The sequence below is a fragment of the Typopeltis vanoorti genome, chromosome 10, assembly GCF_054136105.1.
Source record: "Typopeltis vanoorti isolate ZY-2024b chromosome 10, IOZ_Tvanoo_1.0, whole genome shotgun sequence".
Taxonomy (NCBI): domain Eukaryota; kingdom Metazoa; phylum Arthropoda; class Arachnida; order Uropygi; family Thelyphonidae; genus Typopeltis; species Typopeltis vanoorti.
The window spans coordinates 79,090,984-79,115,602 of record NC_143558.1 but is presented as its reverse complement, the minus strand read 5'-3'; the positions used below and the strand labels follow the sequence as shown (position 1 = coordinate 79,115,602).

Genomic DNA, 24,619 nt, shown 5'->3' with positions numbered 1-24,619 from the left:
AAGTTTTTGAGTTGAAGAAAGTTTTTGCGATCATTTTGAGACACTTTCCAGAGACAACAGAGGTTTTTTTGTGTACTGCTGCTATTTGTATTAATTAGTTGGGTAAGAGCAGTTTCTATATCACATAAATAGAGCATTTGAATTTCAAGTTTATTATTATTTATAAATTATCAGTTCATTTTTTGTGCATAGAGATTCTAGTCATTTTAGGGTAAAATGTCGAGTAAAAAAGTGGATGTTAGTGAGCATAGCAAGTTATTGTTACTATTTATTGCCTCTACGTTTTAACTAAAGCTGGAATTATTATGCTTATTACTGCAACTTAAAAAAATCAAAGCTGGAGTTGAATAAATGTTGTAATTCCATAAATATGATGATTTTTGCTATAATTTTTATTACCGTAAATTCAAAATTTTTATTTTTAGTGAGAATTTCTGAACTTTATAGTTCATGAAGTTTCAATTTTTACCTTGATTAGCAAGCTTAATTTGATTGTATTTAAATTATTATTTTTTTTTTTTTTAAATTTTTATCCTTATTACTAAATTATTACCATACCTTTTAATATTTTTTCAGTATTCAGAATTTTTGTAGCAACTATGATGCTTGTCAGCGAAGCTTGTCAAACAAAATTAATGTTCTCAAAATTGCAGTGTTGATCAATAATCATATATATATATATATATATATATATATATATATATATATAGAATTACATTAAAAGATTTGAAACTATTTAGAAAATTTAATATTAAATATAAAGTATCGTAGAAGTTGTGTAATTATTTATAATCCATCGATATAAGTTAGTCATTTATTTGTATAAAATGACTTACAAGGTTGCTAGTTTAATATTACCAAGATTTTTTTAATACTAATATTTATTGTATACATGTGAAATTCGTTTATATTTTTGGGAAGAGACACAATAAATAAATTGTGCACCAAAAAGGATCAAATATCGTAGAACAGTAAAGGAAATTCCAGAAAACTGTAATTAAACTGATAGTTTAGTTACCGTTATTTGGCTAGTACTTGTAAAGCAATTATACTGTATACAAGTGAATATACCTAATTATATGGTTAAAGTAGTTGGCACAGTCAGTAAGAATATATTATTCAATTAATTATTATTCTTATTTTACTGTTACTCGTTTATTTTAACAAAACCAAGATACTAGTGTTTCTATTTTTGTATTTTTTAAGCTTTTAATGTAATTGTTTATTTTATTTATATGTTTATTTTGGATTTAATAAATATTTATTTCGCTTTTGATAGATTAATACACATAATGATGCTAGGAAAATTTGAATCCGGAGCTAGTAAAAGAAAACGACTTAGAGAAAATGAAAAACAGCCAAATAGTCAAAAGGGGAGCAATTTTGTCTTTCTTGCGTTCTGAAAATGAAGAATTTTGTAGAACCGAAGTTGTACTTCACAGTTCTCAGAATGAAAACGAAACATTAGTATCATTATCAGGAGGAGGTGAAAATGAAGAACATCAAAATGATGTGGAAAACATAGAAGGAGAGAAAGAAGTAAATGAAACAAATCAAGAGGATTCTGAAGAAAATTTTCAATCGGAGTCTGTACTTACCAGCAAGCAAGCTATCTCTTATCCTACCGATATAGCAGTGTGGCCACTTACTATTAATGAACAGTTTATCGAGCATATTTTAATAAATATGCCCCAGAATGTTGGTAAAATCAAAAATTTAAAAAGAATACACATAACGCAATTAGAATATATGTCAGAAATGTAAATATATCGCATTTTACTGTAAAAAGGCGAATGGAACAAAGGAGAAACGAGAGTGACTAATTTTTTCAGAAACCAGCAAAGCAATTTACTGCTTTGTTTGTAAATTGTTTTCACAAATAATAGCTTAATGAAGGGTTTTAATAACTGGGGAAATATAACACGAACCTTATGTGATCACGAGCATTCTACTGAGCATATACAAGTGATGTGCACATATCGCAAAAGAAAATCAAGTTCTGTAAATAGTCGAATTGATTCTGAATTGATCAAACAAATACAATCTGAAGAAAATTATTTCAGAGAGATTTTAAAAAGAATAATAGCTACCATTAAGTTACTGGGTAAACTAGGGCTAGCATTTAGAAGAAACACAAATGATATTTTTTCTGATTCTTGCAGAAATTGTTTATCGTGTTTACATTATTTAAGTGAATTTGATGATTTTTTAAAACATCACATGAAAATGTATGCCAACTGTGGTTCTGGCAGATCAAATTATCTTTCTTACTATACTTGTGATGAATTCATAGCGTTAATAGCTAAAAAAAAAAAGAGAAATATTAATATCAGATATTAAGGAAGCTGCTTATTTTGCAATGATACTCGATTCAACGCCAGACATTGCCCATAATGATCAACTAGCTATGATATTTAGGTATGTTGCCGCAAATTCTGACAGAGAGACATTTATCGGGTTCATCAGAATTACACAACATAATTCCTTATGTTATGTAATAGAAGACGTAGTATTAAAAAAATTAGAAGAATTATCTTTGGATATAAAAATGTGCAGAGGGCAATGCTATGATAAGGCTGCCGATATGAAAGGCATCTATACAGGTTTACAAGCTAGGCTGAAAAAACGTAGTCTCTCTGCACATTATATACCGTGCTCTAGTCATTCCTTAAATTTAATTGGCAACTATGCTGCAGAATCTTATTTGGAAGCAGTGCAATATTTTTGTTTTATTCAAAATGTATATAATTACTTTTCATCTTCAACAAGAAGATGGAGTTACTCCTTGAACATTTAGAAAAAAATTTTTAACAGTTAAAAGACTAAGTGAAATGAGGTGGTCTGCAAGAACTGATACTATATTGGCTTTGAAACCTGGATATAAACAAATTAAAGACGCATTACTTGAACTATCCATTTCTCCTCATGAAAAACCTATTTCTAAATTAGAGAGCTTATCATTGGCTGAACATTTTGACAAACCAGAAACAGCAATTTTAACAGTTATGTGGGACAAAATTTTACAATGAATAAATGCTACTAGTAAATCTCTACAAGATCCCAATATGGATTTGTTTTTAGCTAATAATTTGTTTCACTCTTTAGTTGGTTTATTTTAGATATAATAAATAGTTTTGCTGCTGTAAATGAAGAAGGGAATTTATTAACAGATGAGACAAAATTTAAAGATGAAAAGGAAAGAGTTAAAAAATGAAAAAAAAACGAGTGACGAAGTTTCACAATTTAACAATGATATTATATTACATGGGAAAGAAAATTTCGCTGTGAACACTTTTAATGTCATTTGCGATAAGCTAATTTTGGAAATTAATGAAAGAACAAAAAGCTATTTCGACATATTAGATATGGTTGACATTTTTTTTGAAGCAAGATATAGATGAAGACTAGTATTGATAAAATTTTACAGATTGATATTGATCCAGAAAAATTTACTGAAGTTACGCAATTTTTAATAATGATAAAGGAAGAAAATTCTTCAATTAAAAATATGTACAAATTTATAAACAATAGGTTAAGGTCTACTTTTCCGAACGTAGAAACAATTTTAAAAATATTTTTGACGATGCTTGTTCCAAATGCAACATTGGTATTAATATATTTGCATTTTAAAAAAAGTATAAAAATAAATCAGTTCACATTTAAATAAAAAAATTAATAACTAAAAGTTATTAATTTTTTAGTGCTGAATGCTCATTTTCAGTGTTTGAAATGAATAAAAAATTATTTAAGAAGCAACTTGCACCAAAACAAAACAAGTGAGCTGTCGTTATTATGCATTGAATCAGATGTAATGGACTCGATCAATTATGATGATATTATAGATATATTTGCTAAAACCAAAGCCAGAAAAAAAAACTTTTAGTTATTAATTTTTTTATTTAAATGTGAACTGATTTATTTTTATACTTTTTTTAAAATGCAAATATATTAATACCAATGTTGTATTGTGTTATTAAAATTAGTTGTCATGGAATGTTGACTTTTATTTTCAATAAATTAAAAAAAATGCTTATTTTTGAGGGCCTTGTAATGATGTTGCGCCTTGGGCCTCCGAAAGTATAAATGCGACCCTGCCTCCATGTTGTTTCAAAATGCTTCCTGTCATTTGGATTTTTTTTTCTTTCCACAAACAGATATTCTTGGGGTTAGGTGCTGCCTTTTTGTGCACTTGACGGATCTTACACTACACTGCTTTGATTGGTTTCTGCTCAACCACCACATAACTTGCTCTTTCTCTGTCCTTGATGCCATGTCTTAAAACTACAACAAACCTGTCCAGCAGTACCATCACATTGCAATGCAGGAAAGAATTCTGGATGAAACTTGTAGAGTCTCGGGAAAATTTGAAGAACCTAAACCTTGCATATTTCTGCATTTCGATTTTTTACTGTTCTTTGAAACTGGGAAGGTCCAATGTGGACACCCTGTAGTTTAAGTGCAGATAAAGGCACACTTCCTGAAGCTTTCTATATGCACTTCAGAGCACATATATATTATGGACTAAATGATTAATACAAGCATTATTTATAATGCCAAACAAAATCGGGAACAGTAATAAATTTCACATTGACGTGTCAATATGAATAATGCTATCATCTGGTCACGCAAAGCGATAATGATATGTTTTTGGCAGTAGTGGTTGGTGGGGAGGATGAGATTCTTTGGATTTCTTTTTGTCAGGAGACGTGAAGGGAACTTTGCCCATGCATTCAAATTTTTGCAAAATTAGCGTATTTGACAATGATAGAAAAAGTGAAAGAGTCAAAAACCAAAGTGACTTGACCCATAACATAAACATCATATACAGGTATTGTAATATGCATATGGCAAATTATTAAATATTATGTTCACACTGAAGAAATATTTCAGATATTGCATGATACCCATATCACTATTGGCCATAGCAGCAGAAACCACATGGAAAAAGAATTAAGTACGTAAATATAAAAATATTACAAGGGAGATGATCATAATTTAGATTAGGTTAGATTAGTTTTTTTTGAAAGCTACATTCCCTTTGGGCAGTTCAATTTATTCATAACATCTGATCAAATTCTTAATGAAAAAAATATAGTTATCATTTTCAAATCAAATTGCCCAAAGGGAATGTAGCTTTATTCATAGTGTCTGGTCAAATTCTTAATGAAAAAAATGTAGTTATCATTTTCAAATCAAATTGCCCAAAGAGAATGTAGCTTTATTCATAATGTCTGGTCAATTTAATAAATTAATCAATATTTATCAGGCTACATGGCCATTTTAGTCATTATTTACAGTGGTCAGGTATTATGAATAATGACCTATTAGTCACTGGCCCATAACATATGCAGTGTGGCTATTAAATAATGAGACTTGTTGCAAAAATGTGGTTTATTATTACAATTGTACAACTTAATTGTTATACCCTTCAACATACTCCCCTCCTCTATTTATACACTGTTGTATACGAATTTTCCATTGTTGGAAGTAGTGCTGCAAGTCATCAGGTGTTATCTGCTTCAGTAGTGCTGCCGTTTTCTCCTTTACCTCATCCACTGACTGAAAATGGGTGCCCTTCAATGTGGATTTCAACTTTGGAAAGAGGTAAAAGTCTCATGGAGTTAAGTCTAGCGAGTAAAGTGGATGGTCCAACTGGGATATTCTTATCAGCCAGATACTGCTTTACAGACAGCACACCGTGGGCTGGAGCATTGTTCTTCCACAGATCGGGTTTCTTCTTCCTCACTTGTTCTCTTAGCTCGGCCAGAACCTCAAGGTAATTATGTCGGTTAACTGTCTGACCCTCTGGTACCCGTTCAGCCATTAACACACCATTGATATCAAAAAAAAAAAAAAAATTACCTTCAGTTTTGACTTGCTCATTCTTGCTTTTTCCTGAAGGTGACAGAGTTTTCCAGTGCATCGATTGTCTCTTTCTTTCTGGATTGTACTGGAAAATCCATGTCTCAAAAGATCATCATCACATGGGATGATCTTCTTTTTCACAAGGAATTTGAGATTAATATGCTTCTTGAGTTTAACATTAGACATTATTCTGGGAAAGCAACTTCACATGTGTTTATTTTATAACTGCCTACAAACTAACTACAAGCAACAGCAAATAATGCTTATCTCAACTGTTCAACTGTTTCTAGAACCTTCAAGATCGTTCACGGTGCAAGCGCATCCCACTGCTACGAGTACACAATTCACAGCGCACCTTGTCTCATTATTTAATAGCCACACCTTTAATTTTTTGCCATATATCAGAAATATCAAATCAAAAGAATCTTGTACAAATTGAATACAAAAGAATCCTGGTTGTTAAGGAATTTCTCTGATTATTCTGAAGGTTTGTGCTCAAATATTGAACTCTTATTCTGCATTGGTTTTATATTTTCTCTTACTCCATTATAGCTGAAAATTAGCTCATATTCCACCAGTTCCTAGAGTTGCGACAAAACTTTACCTTCAAATTACCATCCAATTTCACTTGAAGCAATGGAGAAAATCATTAAGACTCAACTTCTACCCTGATGTCTCTTGACTAAAATTATTGCTATTATGGATTCAGCCACTGTCAGAAAACTGGAAAACTTGCTTACGTCGCCCATCTTCCTTTGAACAAAGGCAATGGAAAGTTAGTTTATAATCACTTTACATTCGTTTGGCAAGAGTGATCATGCAGTCTTGATCTGGGAGGTTCATCAATTAAGGTGGGGTATATATGTGGAACTAGAAGGTGGTAGATTCAGGAGACAGCTTGCAGCAGTGCCGTGATAAAGGAATTGCAGGAATAATTTGTTATGCTGCATTTTTTTTTTTAAGCATAGCATTGTGTCTACAGGCCTTGATTGAAACTTTTCTCTAATTTGTTATAGTGATGTTGGCAACAGCCAACATCACTATAACAAATAATCACTGCATAATAAGCTACAAGGGAAGGCTGTACGCATAATTAGAGAATGAACTCTGATCACTGCTTAATACTGTGCACATATTCAGTCAAGATATATCAATGGATTTTGGCTTAGACAAATGCTTAATTACTGTAATAACAAGAGGAAAGTTTGAAGACCTGAACGAAATTGAGCTGTTCAATGGCAAAAAAATCAAAGCAATAAAATTCAAAAATAGCTACAAATATTTGGAAATTTTAGAAGCATCAGAAATTTTGCACGATAAGATCAAAAGAAAAAGCTAGAGCAGAATACATAAGGCAGCTATAAATACTCCTTAAGTCGATGCTGGAAATTCCATAAAAGCAATTAACACCTGAACCTTACCTGTTCTGAGATATTCAGCAGGCATTGTTGAATAGACCCAGCTAGAGTTAGAGAATTTAGATCGAAAAACTTGAAAATTAATGACAGTGCACCATGCCCTCAATCCTCGCAGTGATATTGATGGGCTCTACCTATCATGCAAAAAAGGAGACAGAGGATTAATTAAAATAAAGTAAGTTGTTGAAAAAAAAAATATCTAAATGATTATCTGCAGCAAATAACAGAATTTTTTCTAATTGAAGTAAGGAAAGAGGACTTATTTAAATCCATTGAGAACCAAATTGGACTACAAGACCAACCAAGTAAAAATGAGAACTGAAAGATGGAAAATTAGGCATTGCATGGAAAGTACCTTCACAGCATGGAGGACAGTGCTGACAGCAACTTGACCTGGCAGTGGCTGAGAAATGGAGCACTAAAGAAAGAAACAGTCGGTAATTTTTGCATCACAAGAACAGGCCATTAAAACCAACATTATGAAGGCAAAAAATTCAAGAAGGCAGTAAATGCAGATTGTGCAAAGAGAAGGAAGAAACTGTAGACCACATAAGTGGGTCAGCAAATTTCCACAAATTGAGTACCGTAAAAGGCATGATAATTTAGCTAAGATAATTCACTGCTTTTATGTAAAAAGCATGGGTTTAAAGTATCTAAAGACTATTGAAAGCATATAGTTGATCAAAAGGTGATTGAGAATGAAAAAGCTAAAATACTCTGGGATTTCAAAATCCAGACTGACTAAAGTTTGGAATGTAACACCTGATATTAACGGTGGTTGAAAAAAAGTGAAATAAGGGTGTTCAGTTTATCAAAATATCAGTACCAGGAGATAGCTGAATTAATGAAAAAGAAACTGAAAAAATTTCATAGTATTGCGAGTTGCAAGTTGAATGAATTTGGCAGAAGAAAATGAAAGTCGTTCCCATAATAATAGGTGCTTTAGGCACCATCTCCATAATACTGAAAAAACATCTAGAAGCACTTAGAGTTAGATAAATTAAAAACCAACATTTTGCAAAAGGCTGCTTTTAATCATTCATATTTAGAATGTATTTCCATAATTCATAGACCCTTGGGTAGGGCTCGAATTAGTGGAATATAACCAGCCTTTTATATAAGGCTGAGGAAGCAAATCAAGCTTGGATATATATATATATATATTTTTTTTTTTTAATTATTTTTATTTATTTTTTTTTTTACTTGTATTGATTATGTAATAAGTATAAGCAATCAAACTGATTCCAACTAAAGTAAGTTGAGTCAAGTTTAATTTGCTCAGTATAAATGTGTGAAAATTAGCTATTTTATTAGACATTGTATCTTCTTTTTTCATTAGTCCGTTATAGGATCTGTTCCTTGCATAAATCGTTCAGTCAGTCCTTTCAGCTCTATAAATGAAGCACCTGTCTAATGTTTTATATATATTGTCTATCCAGTTTGTTTTAGGCCTTCCTCTTTTTCAAGTTTGTGGAATAAGTCCTGTTGATATGATAGGCCTGTTGATATGACCAAGACTGGTGAATTGTTTCATTTGAATCTTTAAGATGTTATCACTTAGACTGATGAAAGAACTGATTCTTTGTTAGAATCAGTTCTTTCATCAGTCAAAATTTGTGATTAATATATTGGATCTTTAGCAGAGATCTATAGACTCATTTCAAATTCTAACAACTTTTTTTCATCATTTTTTAAGTGAGTGTCAGTAAGATGTAATCTGTTTGTAATTGCAAGCTTATTGTCTAAAATAGTTTTAATTTCTAGAGTATTCTGTATTGATCCTCCATCTTAATTAAAGAGATTGTCTAGGTATTCAAAAAATGATCAATTTCTTCTTTAGATATACTCTTGAGTAGGATTTTTTTCAGTTCCTGCCACAGCACTTCTTTCTTTATTGATACAGATATGTCATTGTTTTTTATTTTGATAGTACTTATGATAAAGCCATATATTTTAAGTGTATATGCTGACTTTGTGGTGATTTCCTGATGATACTATGTTTTTCACTAGAAGATTATCAGCAAATTTTAGTTAATTATTTTTCTTCCTCCTAATGTCACTCCGATATCACAACTCTCCAGAGCTTCATTTACAGTTCTGGAGGGAAAAAAATAAAAAAAAAAAAAAGCTAATTTACACACACTTGTTAAGTGTGTGTAAATTAGCTTATTTTTTTAGATCTATACACTAGCTTCTGTAGGTACAGTATGTGCACCTAACATTTTTGAAATCAGCATGAAAAGAAATCCTTTAAAATTGTTACTGTTGGAATGGGGGGGAGGGGGGGAGAATCTCCTTGTAAATCTTGATCCACAGGGTAACATCAGCTTCAAAACTGTCACTACCAGAAAAGAATCATATCGAAGGTAACTGTTATTATTATCATTTTAGAGGTTGTTTAACATGTACATTTTTTGAAATATATATACAATTGGGAGCCTTCATAGCCCAGTCAGTGTTGACAATACTCTTTGGTTGGAATAGCCTAGATTGGAATCCTGTTTAGGACATGGAACCTAAATTATAAGGACTTTTCAAGAGGTGAGTTAGTCACCTAAGCTTTCTAAGAACCCAAGTTACTTGGCTGTGACAGACCATTGAACCCAACATGTTAGAGAAAAATGGAAGCTTACAGAAGAGTTGCTTATGGTCATTTTGATTTTTTTTTACTTAGAACCATTCTCTAAGATATTTTTTATCCCTCCTCTGCTTCTTCTTTCATCTGTCAAACATACTTGAATTTAATATAATAAATAAAATCATTAACTGAAACATGAATTCAATTTTGAGTAAATATTTGAATGAATTTAATTAGATATTTTGTTTTATTGAGATCTTTTTTCTTTTAAATCATTAATTATATATTTATCTCCTTAGGCTTTTGAAGCTGCTGCAAGCATGGGCATTCCAAAGTTAATTGATCCTTCTGATATGGTAATCTGTGTTGTTCCAGATAAAATTGGTGTCATGACATATCTCTCTAAACTGTGGACTCATTTGAATGGAAAACAGCCAGAGATTATTTATACAGGACATGGTGTTCACGATCCAGCATGCAACATAACAGGAAATCACAAAAATAGCTCATCTCCTAAAAACGAAATGAAAAATTCTTTCCCTTCATCATTAATGAATTGTATTGATATTTCAGAAAATTTAAGTAATTCTTCTAGTCATTGTGAAGTTCTTTGTGATTCAGAAAATTGCAGTACATTAGAAGGCAGTTCTACTTTCAATCTGAGTGATGATGCCAACAATAAAGAACAAGAAATCTCAACACTTTGTGAAGCTGAGGAAATTCCTTCAGTGTCAACTGTGACACAATCTCAAGCAATGCCATCAGTGAATATAGTGGCTAAGAATGAGAAGTCATTTTTACCTAAATTAAGAACTACTGAGCTGTTAAAATTCCACAAAAAATTTTCTCACAAGGAAAATCAAAACTTAAATCAAACCAAAAGTCAAACAACTTGCAAGTTACATTCAGATTCCAGGATCTCACCAAGTCAAGAAAGACCTAAACTGATGACAAGGAGACAGCTTATGAATCCATTTGACTCAGATGGAGAAGAGGAGGAAGAACTTGCAGCACAAAGTGGACTTTTGGAGAGTTCTCTTTCTTCTCATAAAGAAAGGTTGATTCAGTCACCTGCAGAAGGAGGATCTGTGTCATTGGCATTTTCTCATCTTTCTCCTTCAAGAGAACCTGTGAAAAGAAATCCTAAATCAAAATTTTTATCATGCAGTGATGATATCTTTGAGGATAAAAGTAATACGATCACAAATATAACTTATATATCTAATCCCGTTATAGATAGATTGTCCACATCTTGTACTAGAGATAATATATCCCATGAAGTGCCAGGACTGTTAGATTTGTCACCAACAAGATTAAACCGGACAAATTCTATGCCAAATGGCCACTTGGGAACTATCACAGACCGTAAGGTAAATTAATTTAGCTATTATAACGCAGTAGGTAGATGTTTCTCAAGTGTGTTAATTAGCCTGCAGACTCCTATTTGTGTTGGCAGGTAATTAAATCTGCCAACTCCTGCAGCCTTCACGTTTGTTGTTGTTCTCATTGTTGATGCTGTTCAGGTTGTCATTAAGATACATAAATTCATCTACAATGGCAATAGCATTAACTCTGCAAATTATCCATTTCCTGTTACTTTCTCCTGAATTGATTCAGTTCCCCTTATTGAGAGAGAGAGATGCATAGCAATACACAACCACTTTGCTCTGTATAGTATATATAGAGTATAATTGCTGAGTGGATTATGACTCTGCTTTCTTACCAACAGATTGCTAATTCAAATCCCACCTTGGCATTGGAGGCCTGAAGTGGCTTGGAAAACTCCCATAAGATGTTTGCTTTGTAGAGCAGAGTTTCTGCATTACAGACAACTTGCACTATAACAAACTTGTAGGCTCTGCAAGAATAGTTTGTTATAGTGGATAGTTTGCAATAGTAAAGTTTCTTTTAACCTGTGAGACTTTGGATAGGACTTTTAGGCACTTTGCTATAGTGAATGATTTTTTCTAGTAATGTTTGTTATAGTGAGCAATTATATTAGCCAGAAATCCATTGTACAAAATGTATTACAGGTTAACAACCTTTTGTGGATGAGATTCATGTCAAAATAATTTTCACTCAGTAATGAAATGCCTCTGTGATTCTCACATTCAGTTTTATTTCCCTTTTTATATATGGGTACTATCAGAGCTCTACTCCAATCATCGGGAATTCGTCCCTCTGTCCAGGCATTCTGAACTATGCAGTGCAGCCACTGTATGACTTTTATACCACCATACTTCAGCATTTCTGGTCAAATATCATCTACTCCTGCTGCCTTTCCACATTTCAGGCTTTTGATCACTTTTTCTACTTCAAGTATGGATATGTATTCCTGACTGCATGCCTGGTCACTGTTTTTTTTTTTTTTTACCACTATGCTGTCATCACAGCTTGTTTCATTTAGCAGTTTTTCAAAGTAATTACTCCATACTTCAAGGATATTCTTTTTCTCCCATTTTTATGTCATCTTTATCATCTCTAACTTTCTTACATTTGTCTCTGTATTCTCGAAGACACAAGCTGACTTACTTGCCAGGAACTTTTGATATGCTTTCTTCTTTTCCTTCACTGCCTCTTTAACTTCCTGTGTCCACCATGGAGTTCTGATTTTTCTATCCATACACACAACCTCACCACATGCCTCTCTGGCTGAATCAATCAGTGTTTTCTTCAGGGCTTGCCAATGAATCTCCAAACTCTCTAACTGCTCTCAAACTCTTTCATTTTTTCTTGAATAATATTTGTGTATTTTAGTCTACAGTTCACATCTGAGAGCTGCTCAACTTTTTATTCTCTTTAAAACCTTCCTGCATGTTATTCTTCTCAATATGAAATTCAATTTTATCCTGGTCAAGACTAAATGGTGATCACTTCCAATTTCAAATCCTCTGTACCCTCCAGTTTCCTACATCAGTGGGAAAACATCACTATCAACAATAACATAGTCAATGAGACTTTTCTTATTCCTTGCCTCTTCTCTCCATGTGAATTTGTGCACATTTTTATGTTGGAACATTGTGTTAGTAATAACCAGTCCATGTCCTGAGCAGAAATTCAACAGGTATTTGCTATTATTATTAGCTTTGCTAATAATAATGGCAAATATTTCCTACTCTACTATTTAGATCCCCCAACAAGGACCAACTTTTCCTTTTTCATTGTGTCAGTTGCTTTCTCTAAAACCTCAAAAAATTCCTCCACTTCTACCTTAGTAGAACCTTCTGTGGGACCATAGGCACAAATAAGCCCAATTCTCATATTTGCCCACATCACTCTACTTGAGACTGCCTGCCATTCAAGAAGATTAGCCTCGTATTTACTCTTGTTAATCTAATCTCATAACAGTATTCATGTAATTCTAAGTAATCAATAATAAATAATAATTTACAACACTAAAAGCAGTGCTTGTTTAACTGTAACTGATGCATAATAAGCATCTTTAACTAGTCACTTTTTATTTTATATTAATTTCTCATTAAAAATAATTAATTATAGTAAATAATAACCATAACATTTTTAACCACATGTTTAATGCTAATATACTTAATCATGTAGTTAAATGCTAATTCACTATGAACTGTTATTCAGTTTTACAGCAATTTTATAGTTGATTATTATTAGCAATAACAGTACCAGTATATTCAAAGCATGCTAATTATGTATATTAATCATTCTTATATATTGTATTATTAGCAAGAATAGTGTGTTACATATAATTTATAATAGTGGTTTACAGTATAAATAACACCAGAAAAACAAAAAGAAATAATTCTTCAAGTTACTAATAGTTGGCTAATTTCAAACCAGCATCTTCACATCATAGACTACAACTGCAGGTTAAGACCACAGCCCTTAATTAGATTGTTATTGAGAAAGAATTTAATTGTAATTTGACAGAAATAAATGTCTCTTCAGGATATTTCATTTATGGTCCAGAAAAAAAAAAGTTAATTCAGAGAATTCAAGCTAAATGTAGTTTTAGAATGACTTTCTTTCTCCTAGATCAAATCAGCCATATTTATTGAAGTTAATGAAGTGCTTTATAGCTGATGTTGATTCAATGTGCTGCACATAAGTCTTCAATTCCTGTGTGAAAGGGTATTTATAACATGGCCTGCAGGCCTGACTTGTGATACAGGGTATCACAAATGTAATTCTTGTTCTTCAAACCAGATATTGACAAATCTATAAGACTGGATAAAGTAGGCTAAGTTTCACAGGGAACTTTGTATACACTAGAATGTGAAAGAGGATGAGAAAAATTAAGTAGTAATTTGAGATACAATATATAATTAATGTTTTCATTACTACATCTGTAAAAGAGCCTCCATTCAGTTGGTATTGACAAGCCCTTTGTTAGGAAAGACCAGGTTTGAATCTTGTCTATGATGTGAGGAGCCTTAATCGGGGCTTTTTAATCAAATGATGAGTTCATTGTGCCTGGTTTTTTTTCCCACAAATATGGGCTTTTTGCTAGGTATTATTTCTGGGAAAATTCACATGTTACTTCTCTAAAATGAGCTATTATTTTAATAGCTAATATAGCCTACTTTTATTTAGGAGTGCCTTTTTTTTACAATGTCATTAGCTCTTTATTCGAACCTTAGGTCATTACTGAAGTGTTATAAAACTAATATATGAAGAATGATAAATGAGGAAATTCAGACATACCTTTTTTGGATGTTGTTTTCTGTCTCCTTATTCCCGGTGATACACATTCATCTGCTGTTAAAAGGAAGGGGATTTTGGAAAAGTTGGGGGAATTACTTGAAAAAAACCCGGGTTTTTTTATATGTATAATAATATTATTATTTTTAAGGGTGGGTACAGAGTGTTTGGGAGGGGGATATGAGAGAAGGATTGAAGATAGAAATTATTTTTTGGGGAAGACGAGGGATTGATGGGTAAAAGTCAGTAAAAGTAAAAATAAAAGTGTGTGAGCCGTTTCGACATTGTTCCGAAGGCGACACAATGTCGAAAAGGTGTGTCCAAATTTCCTCCTATGTTATTCTTCATATATTAGTTTTATAATGCTTTAGTAATGTCCTAAGATTAGAGTAAAGAACCAATGACACTGTAGAAAAAAAAAAGGGGGGGGCACTCCCTAACGAAAGTAGGCTATATTAGTCATTAAAATAATAATGGGCTTTTTGTACCTCAAAACAGGCAAACTGACTTCATAAACACACACACACATCTCCAGGCATAAATACTTGCCCTTAGAGGATGCACCAGAGGAGTGACATGCCAGCTGCATTAACTGGCCATGACCCCTGATCAGAGGAACACTGGAATAACTCTGGCAAATTTCCAGTTATTAATTTAGCATATGGGTGTTAAATGGCCATGAGTCCCATTTGGGCAGGTACAACACCATCTTATTAAACCAGTAAATTGTTATTGGTTGTAATGTAATTTTGTCTGTAAATTGCATGTACTCTCTAACTTGTTTTCTGGGATTAAAAAAAAATTCCAAGTTTCCAGAAACATAAACCCTTTCACTTCCATATGGGACTGCGGTTAATTCACCTTTAGGTGAAAATTCAATGTAAAGATACGTCTGAGTGATTTCAGTGAAAACAAGAGGATTGATTAACTCTACATCTGCTTACCAATGAAGAAGATATATCATCCTTGTCTCTTCCTTACCAGTTACCAAATCAATTTCTTGATATAATATATCAAGAACTTGAATGCAGCTTGAACTTCTGTATTTCTTTCCCTATGTAAATCTGACTGTTCTCAAACTTTATTTCTCATCTCTCTCTCTGACCAGTATTCACATATACTCTCACAATAAAGATTTAAATTCCATCATTGTAGCTGGATTGTTCAGAATTATTCTTGAGAGATCTGATTATGCTTAATTCATTTGCATTTATCCTTATTATTCCACTTATCATATTTATAAAAATTCTTCTGGTTGATCCAGATTGTGCTTAATGCTTGGAATTCAAATTGTGCTTAATGCTTGTCTTATATTTCATACTTAATAGTTGATTTGTTAGATATGCTTGTTTCATTTGCTTATTTCTTTGAGAATTTGATTATTAATCCAGTTATTCAAGAATTTCATAAACTTCAGATTATGAAATTCTTGAATAAATTTGTAAAAAAATGTCCTTTAGTATAACCAATTCTGTACTGGTATCCCTTTTATTTAATACTGTTTCACAGTTAATTATTTTTAACTGTCTTATCATACGTTCAGATTTAGTTGCATTGAATTTTCTCCCTTGATGCTTTCTAATATTCACTTCTCCTAATGTCTTAATATCCATCCAAAGTCAAATGGTCTGAATCATATGGGCTCGAGGTGGTCTGTCACTCCTTCCTCACATTGCTATGAAATCTGTGATCTTGTTCTTTCTAATAAGTGCACATATATATTGCTTCAGATTACTGTCATGCATATACTCCAGTAATAAATTTAGTATATTTTGTTTTATTCTCCTAGGTAATAGCTTTCATGTGAAAACGGTTAATAACGCTTTGCTTTTAGTGTTATTAATTGTTTAACCTTTTAGTGTTAAAGTCATCTTCAGTACAGAAACTGAACCTGATAATATATAAATAACAGGATTATAAGTAAAGCTAGAATAGCTAGCATTACTATCACAACAAAATGGTCAACAGGTTTCTAATTATATATATAGTCATCCCTCGACTTACGTCCATTCGAAGATACGTCCATGATCCCATAAGGGAATAAATAATATTTTCAACTATACAGTGGTATCTTGCTTATCCAAACTAATAAAAACCATGCTTGTTCAGATTAGCAAAAAGTTCGGATTAGTGAATTTTCCCACAAGAAACAAAAACTAGCATTAAAGACAAAAATAATCAGATTCTAATGGTACATCAATTTAATTCTGTTAATAAATGAAGTAACTGATTGAAAAAAAGCTACTCTTCTGTAATGCAAAACTTAAAAAGTTTATTTTAGTAAAGTGACAGCCATTTTGAAAAATAGGGGATAAAATTGTAGGGGCTGTGAAAGGATCTGCTTTTATTAAATCAACGATAGTGATGAAGCAACGACAAGGTCCTATCAGTGATATGGAAAAGCTATTTGCATCATGAATAGAGGACCTGAACCAAAAGCGCATATCCCTTAGCACTGTGACCATAACCGCTAAGCCACTAAGTCTCCTCAACATGTTGAAGGAGAAAGCAAGGGCCCAATTATAACTACGAATTCAGTGCTGCTTCCGGTTGGTTCATGAGATTCAAGCAGAGTTTTCCGCTGCATAACGTGAAAATGTATGGTGAATCTGCAAGTGCCGATGAAAAGGCTGCCAAGGAGTTTGTGGGAAAATTAGATAAAATTATTAGGGAGGAAAATTATTTGCCACAGCAGATATTTATTGTGGATGAGACTACCTTGTTTTAGGGAAAAAACGTCCGAGCGGACATTCATCTACCAAAAGCTAAAATCTATGCCTGGTTTCAAAGCTCTTAAAGACCATATTACGATTCTGTTAGGGGGTAATGCAGCTGGATATAATATGAAACCATTTGTGATATGTCACAGTGAAAATCCACGAGCCTTCAAAAACATTATGAAGCATACTCTTCCAGTTTATTATTGGAGAAATGAGAAGTCGTGGATGACTCAAAAATTGTTTGAGGATGCCTTAATCAACTGTTATGTGAGTGAAATGAAAAGCTATTGTGTGAAAGAAAATGTAGAATTTAAAATTTTATTAATTCTAGATAATGCTCCAGGTCATCCACCTTACATCGGTGATCTTCACCTCCAAGATCGTGGTCATGTTTTTCTCCCTCCAAACACTACTTCATTGATCCAGCCGATGGATCAGGGGGTTCTTTCAGTGTTTAAGGCTTATTATCTACAAATTAAAGATACCAAGAAATTATATACTTGGTTTAATCCTTTATCCAAGTGTAAGCAAACAAGTTTGCACCTGAACTATTTTCAGGACAAGAGCAACTCGTATAAAGAAACTGATGACTTTGCATCACTTGCCATGGTATCCCATAATGCAAAACATATCTCCTTTCTTGGTATTGGTATCTTTAATTTATAGCATAACCAAGTGGAAAAACTTCCAAGAACTTTCTCTAATCCAGAATAATTTAATAATAAGGTGCGACACCTTTTGGCTTCTCGTCTATGAAAATATGGCTTCTGCATTACTTCAACTTTAGTATTACCTCTGGGTCTTGCTCCCACTGATGAGACCTCAGTAAAGGTCGAAACCGGTCTGTGCAGCGACCCTTCCCATAATGCGAAGTCATCAGCTTCTTTATACGAGTTGACCCATTCCTGAAAATAGTTCAGGCACAAACTTTGGTTGCTTACACTTGGGTAAAGGATTAAATCAAGTACATAATTTCTTGGTATCTTTAATGTATAGTATAACCAAGTGGAAAAACTTCCAACGGCTTATTATCTACAGAGAACTTTTTTTACAGGCCTTTTGTAAGTTTTTTGATTTTTATCAAAAAACAAAACTTACAACAAAAGAGCTGCAGCCCAGTGCTCCACATAGGGAAGGTAATTAAGATGTGGAGGAAGATTTAGATTTGGGTGATCATTCTCCTGTTTTATAGTGGCAGTACAGTTTTATAAGGTTTAAAAATTAAAATGACAGTATACTTATTGCAGTTAAGTCCTTAAACTCTATAACTCTGTTGATTTAATGTATCGACTTACGTCCTACCGGATGGAACGGAACCCTGCCTTAAGTCGAGGTGTGTGTGTGTGTGTGTGTGTGTGTGTGTGTGTGTGTGTGTGTGTGTGTGTGTGTGTGTGTGTGTGTGTGTGTGTGTAAAATAACAAATTAGAAGAGGTTAACTATAAATTTACACATATGCCACAGTAATTAATATTTTAATAATTTGTAAATATTTCATCTTAAGTATCATAAGACCATCAGTACAGTTATAAATAAACAACAATAGGAATTACATTCCAAAAAACACATTAGGTGCACATGCTTACATTGGAATCCCTCTATGTATACAACAGTGTGTTTAAGGACTAAATACTATTGGGCTGTAATTAAATTAAATTATAACTGATAAATTTATTTTATACAGTTGAGGATAACAATTTTCCAAACTTTTGGGATAGTGAGACAGTCGTTACAGTTGAGATTGGGTGTGTGCTATAAGGCTTCAGCACTTTCTTTATACAAATGCTCATGTTTATATATGGATCAATGTAGTAGCTTGGTGTGTTGCCATTGATCCTGTGGTTGGCATTTTCAACTCCATGTTGTGTGAGACTGGATTTGTGAGTTTTGATAAGACGGGTGTGGTCTTGATGTTCAGAGATGCATTTATTTACAAATCTTCCTGTTTGTCCATAGTAAGAAAAGTAAGACTTTGTATATGCCAGGTAGCATCAGTGGTAAGAGTTTGTCGTTTGGAGAAGGTAACAAATTGTGAATTTGGTTTATAGGTAACATCAAGTTTGTATTTCTTCAAATTTTTTTGATAAATGTTCAGAGATGCCTTGGATATATGGTATAGGAGTCCTGTGGGCTTCCTCTTGTCTAGGTTGATATTTTGGAAGGTGGCTAATAATTTTTTGAGTTGTTATTGGATTAAATCCATTTAGTGAGGCTGTGTCTTTAATAATTTCCAATTCTTGCTTTAAAGATTCTTCAGAGAACAAAATTTGTGTGCTCTGGATATCAAAGAGTTTATGATGTTGTATTTTTGAGATGGACGGTGAGTCGATGTATTGTGGATATAATGACCTGAAAAAGTTGGTTTTCAATAGACCAAAGTGGAAAAAATGGAACCATCTTGATTACATTGGATGTGTACATCGAGGAAGGAAATACCTTGGATGATGTACACATCCAACGCAATGAAGATGGTTTCATCAGACCATCAATAGACCGAAATGGAAATGGAACCATCTTGATTACATTGGATGTATACATCGAGGAAGGAAATATCTTGTGATGATTCCTTTTCTAGAGTGAATTTGATGCGAGGATGTAGGTTGCTGATATTATTTAGAAATGAGTAAAATTCTTGTTCCGTGTGACTCCGGACTGCAAAGACATCATCAACATATCGTAGCCATGTTCTCAATCCATATATAAACATGAGTGTTTATATAAAGAAAGTGCTGAAGCCTTACGGCACAGACCCAATCTTAACTGTAATGACTCTCTTACTATCCCAAAAGTTTGGGAAATTATCCTCCACTATATACAATAAATTTATCAGTTTTTATTTAATTTAATTACAGCCCAATAATCTTTAGTCCTTAAACACAATGTAAGCATGTGCACCTAATGTGTTTTTTGTAATGTAATTCCTATTGTTGTTTATTTATAACTGCACTGATGGTCTTATGTTACTTAAGACAAAATATTTACATATTATTAAAATGTTAATTACTGTGGCATATGTGTGAATTTATAGTTATGAATACTCCACAGGTTTCTCTATATAAGAAAGAAGAGGTTAAGTACTATCTTGCATAGAGGAGATAAACTGTTAAAAATCAAGTTATTTAATGTCTTCCATTTCTTATTTTTAATAGCATACCAGGGATGAATTTTCCGGGTGTGCTAGGCAAGCGGTGCTCATCCACGAAATATCAGTATCACCGATATTATATTTTTGCATTTATTCCTGTTAAAGACTCTCCTAATTGTTTGCAGACTTTGCACGATTCCTAAAATTGACACAATATACTAATGCTTCATTGCCCTCTTCACGAAGATAATGAAGCATTAGTGCTTTATGAAGAGAGCACTTTTCGACACATAAACATTGCTTCACATTCGTATTAAGAGTCTGGGTGTGCTTTCCAAATGCATACACCTTTGCGCTCTTTGAGAAGATGCAAAGAGGGTGCAGTGGGTCAAATTCTTAGCATTCTAGTATTTTTAAACCGCTGAGAAGACAAGGCTGGGTGAGATCACATTGAGAGCTCACCTAGTGGCTGTGATTGGTTATTGTGTCAAAAAATCCAATTGAATGTTGCCACTTGTCATGAATTGAGCTCTTTCTGTATCCGATGGCTATATTACAAATAGCTGTTACACGTTTTCTGGAACTGAAAATATGAAAGTGGATGTTAGGAGGAAAAAACCTAAATCTTTCTCTTGCTATGCAGTATAGCATCTATTGAGGTTGCAAAGTTTTTTAACGGTATAGAGACGTTTTTATTCATTTCATCGGAAACAACAGAGTAAAAAATATCTATTCTTGAATAAAAATGAATATTTTGTGTATTATAAGACGTTGTTGATCTACAAAAAAATACCAGCATATGTGAGATTAATAAGACAGACAAATCACTGATAGTTAAAAAAAAAAAAAAAAAAAAAAAAAACTAATGAATGTAGCATTCCCGAAAGTATGGATAATTTCGATAATGATTGAATGTTATGTACGCTGAGTCTCAGTAAACAAAAGAAAATTCTTGTAAAATGGAGGAAAATATACACAAACCAGAGAAATACATAACATCATCATCAAATTCCTGACATGTACCCTCAAAGGGTGTACAGGATATGATAGTACTACATGAAAAATTTACTACATCATTACTAACATTACTACTACAACATTAAGAAAGTACTACATCATTACTAACTTCCTGACAAGTAAGAAGTATGTTACTTGTCAAGAATCCAACATTATCAGATCTTATATTTCTATCGTCTAAGGCACTTTGTACCGTATCAATCCACCTATATCTTGGTCTTCCTCTGGATTGTTTTCCTGCCAACCTGACAGAGAACACTTGTTTTGCTAATCTTTCCTCGCCCATTCTGTTTAAGTGACGATACCACCTGAGATTATACGCGTGGATAGGCTTATGTGTTTGTCAGACATTATTGTAATAGATTTCACGGTTACTGTGGTTACACCGGATTGTGGTTGTTGTGCATTTGTAACAAACTTTGTGTTGTGTGCTCTGAAGATGCTGGATATAATACCAGCGAAATATTAGCTTTTAAGTTAATAAATAGTTATTTTCTTACCCATCTATGTTCATATCAAACCGTGAAATCTATTACAAAAAAAAACCTGAGATTAGCTCTGCTAACACATTCCTGGATGCCGACAATCTCAAGTTCTTTCCTAATATCCTCATTTTTAATATGATGTTGCCATTGATGCCATCTGTTCAAGCCTCTAATCTTTCTCAGGACTCTCATATCTGCAGTCTCTAGTCTTTTGTCAAGTGTTTTACTTCTGACCCATCTCTCAGATCCAAAAGTTAAAACTGGTTTGAACACTGTCTTGTATACAGCTAATTTAGTGTTCCGACTAATTTCTCTCTTATTCCATATGAATTTATTCAATTGACTTCCTACCATACCAGCTTTGTTGATTCTGTTGTCTATTTCCATATTTAATTTACCATCTTCACTAAAAATCATGCCTAAGTAGCTGAAATGTTTTATTTGTTCCACCGGTTTCCCGCTCACAACACAGTTGACATTTTCAACAATTCTACCTATTTTCATCGTCTATGTCTTTTTAATGCTGACGATATCTATTATAACAGTTATTCAATTTAGTCAGGGAATCTTGCAAACTTGTAGCAGATTTATTTAGAAAAGTAACATTGTCTGCATAAAGCAAAGAGCTGACATTAACATCTCCAATTCTGATATCATGTATAATATCACTTTCCTTCATAATGTGATCCATATAGATAATGAATAACAGAGGGGATAATGTACATCCTTGTCTCACACCAGATTTAACATTAACCATCTTCCTGTACTTCCTTCAATTCTAACTGCTGACTTACAACTCAAATAAAGACTAAGTATTGCTTGATATAATGCCCAATTGACACCATATAACTGTAGCGTATTGAATAGCCTTGGCACCTTGTCATATGCCTTTTCCAGATCGACAAAACTTAAATTCAGATCTTTGTTATATTCCCATGCTTTCTCAACTATTTGTCGTAAAGTGAAGATCTGATCCTGACAGCCTCTATTTGGCCTGAATCCAGCTTGTTCTTCACCAAGCTTTTCTTCCACAATTCTTTTCAACCATTTCTCAAGTATACTTGCATAGATCTTGCCAGGAACACTCAGTAAGGAAATACCTCTGTAATTCTCACGTTCAGTTTTATTTCCCTTTTCATATATGGGTACTATTAGAGCTCTACCCCAATCATCGGGGATTCGTCTCCCTCTGTCCAGGCTTTCTGAACTATGCAGTGCAGCCACTGTAAGACTTTTATACCACCATACTTCAGCATTTCTGGTCGAATATCATCTACTCCTGCTGCCTTTCCACATTTCAAGCCTTTGATGGCTTTTTCTACTTCAAGTATGGATATGTATTCCTGACTGTATGTCTGTTGACTGTTTTTTACCACTGTGCTATCACTGCTTGTTTCATTTAGCATTTTTTCAAAGTAATTACTCCATACTTCAAGGATATCTTTTTCTCTCGTTTTCATGTCCCCTTTGTCATCTCTAACTCCTTTTACCGCACTCTTTCCTCCATTTCTAAGCTTCTTCAACAACCTCCAGAATATCTTACCACCTTCTTGATATTTATTTTCTATGTTCTTGCCAAAGTCCTCCCCTGACTTTTGTTTAGCTAGTTTTACACAGTGTCTAGCTTTCTTGCATTTGTCTCTGTATTCTCTAAGAGCACAAGCTGACTTATTTGCCAGGAACTTTTGATTTGCTTTCTTCTTTAACTTCCTCTGTCCACCATGGAATTCTGATTTTTCTATACTTGCAGACTACCTCACCACATGCCTCTGTGGCTGAATCAATCAGGGTTTTCTTCGAGGCTTGCCACTGAATCTCCAAGGTTTGATTCCTGTTCTCAAACTCTTTCATTTTTTCTTCAATAATCTTTGTGTATTTTAGGCTACAGTTCACATCTGAGAGATGCTCAACTTTTATTCACTTTAAAACTTTCTTACATGTCATTCTTTTCAATATGAAAAGTATCCTGCTCAAGACTAAATAGTGATCACTTCCAATTTCAAATCCTCTGTACACTCTGGTGTCCTGCACCAGGGAGGAAACATCACTATCAACAATAACATAGTCAATGAGACTTTTCTTATTCCTTGTTCTTCTCTCCATATGAATTTGTGCACATTTTTATGTTTGAACATGGTGTTAATAATAACCAGTCCATGTCCTTGTCAGAAATCCAACAGGTATCCACAAATACATAACATGGGCAACAAATTTTACAAATGAGTGGCTGCTCCATCAAACGATATTTATTCCTGCCATCCTCTGTCTCCTCGTAAGTTTTTTTTTTAATTATGCCATCATAAATTCACATATTCATGTCTAGACTTTTTAGGCTCGTGCCATTCGCTCTACCCAGCAACTTATAGGACACGCATATCACAAATGTTAATTATTAATAATTCGTTTATCATTAATGAAAGTTTTTTACTCACACTTATTCTTTCCTTTCATTTCCTATTCTCACATGTCTTATAAATGATGGTTGACATATTTTCATCTTTGAGTATTTCAAATATACCAACCAAATATAGCATTCTCCTTCATTGTTGTTTTCTAATAAATCCTAAAACAAACCAATTGTTCCCCCAATGCAGAAGTATTGAAAGTCATCATGCAATTAATTGCATTGGACCAATTAAGATGAGCACTGATGCACTTTGCACCCTCAAAACTTTCATGCATTAATAAAATTACAATCGCACAGTCATGTGCATCTGAAGAGGGGGAGGAACTGGGACCTCCCCCTGGATCGAGTAAAAAATTCCACAAATTGTAAAAGTGAT

General features: G+C 33.2%; 1 protein-coding gene across 4 annotated transcripts in view; it reads left to right on the top strand.

Annotated features, from left to right (window-relative positions):
• Ehbp1 (Eps15 homology domain containing protein-binding protein 1) overlaps positions 1-24,619 on the top strand; it is a 462,410-nt gene that overhangs the window by 125,367 nt on the left and 312,424 nt on the right. For all 4 annotated transcript variants that reach the window (XM_090398822.1, XM_090398820.1, XM_090398821.1 and 1 more), the window contains exon 10: positions 10,161-11,231. In XM_090398822.1, the coding sequence (XP_090254948.1) occupies positions 10,161-11,231 (1,071 nt within the window). The remainder of the gene's footprint in view (positions 1-10,160; positions 11,232-24,619) is intronic.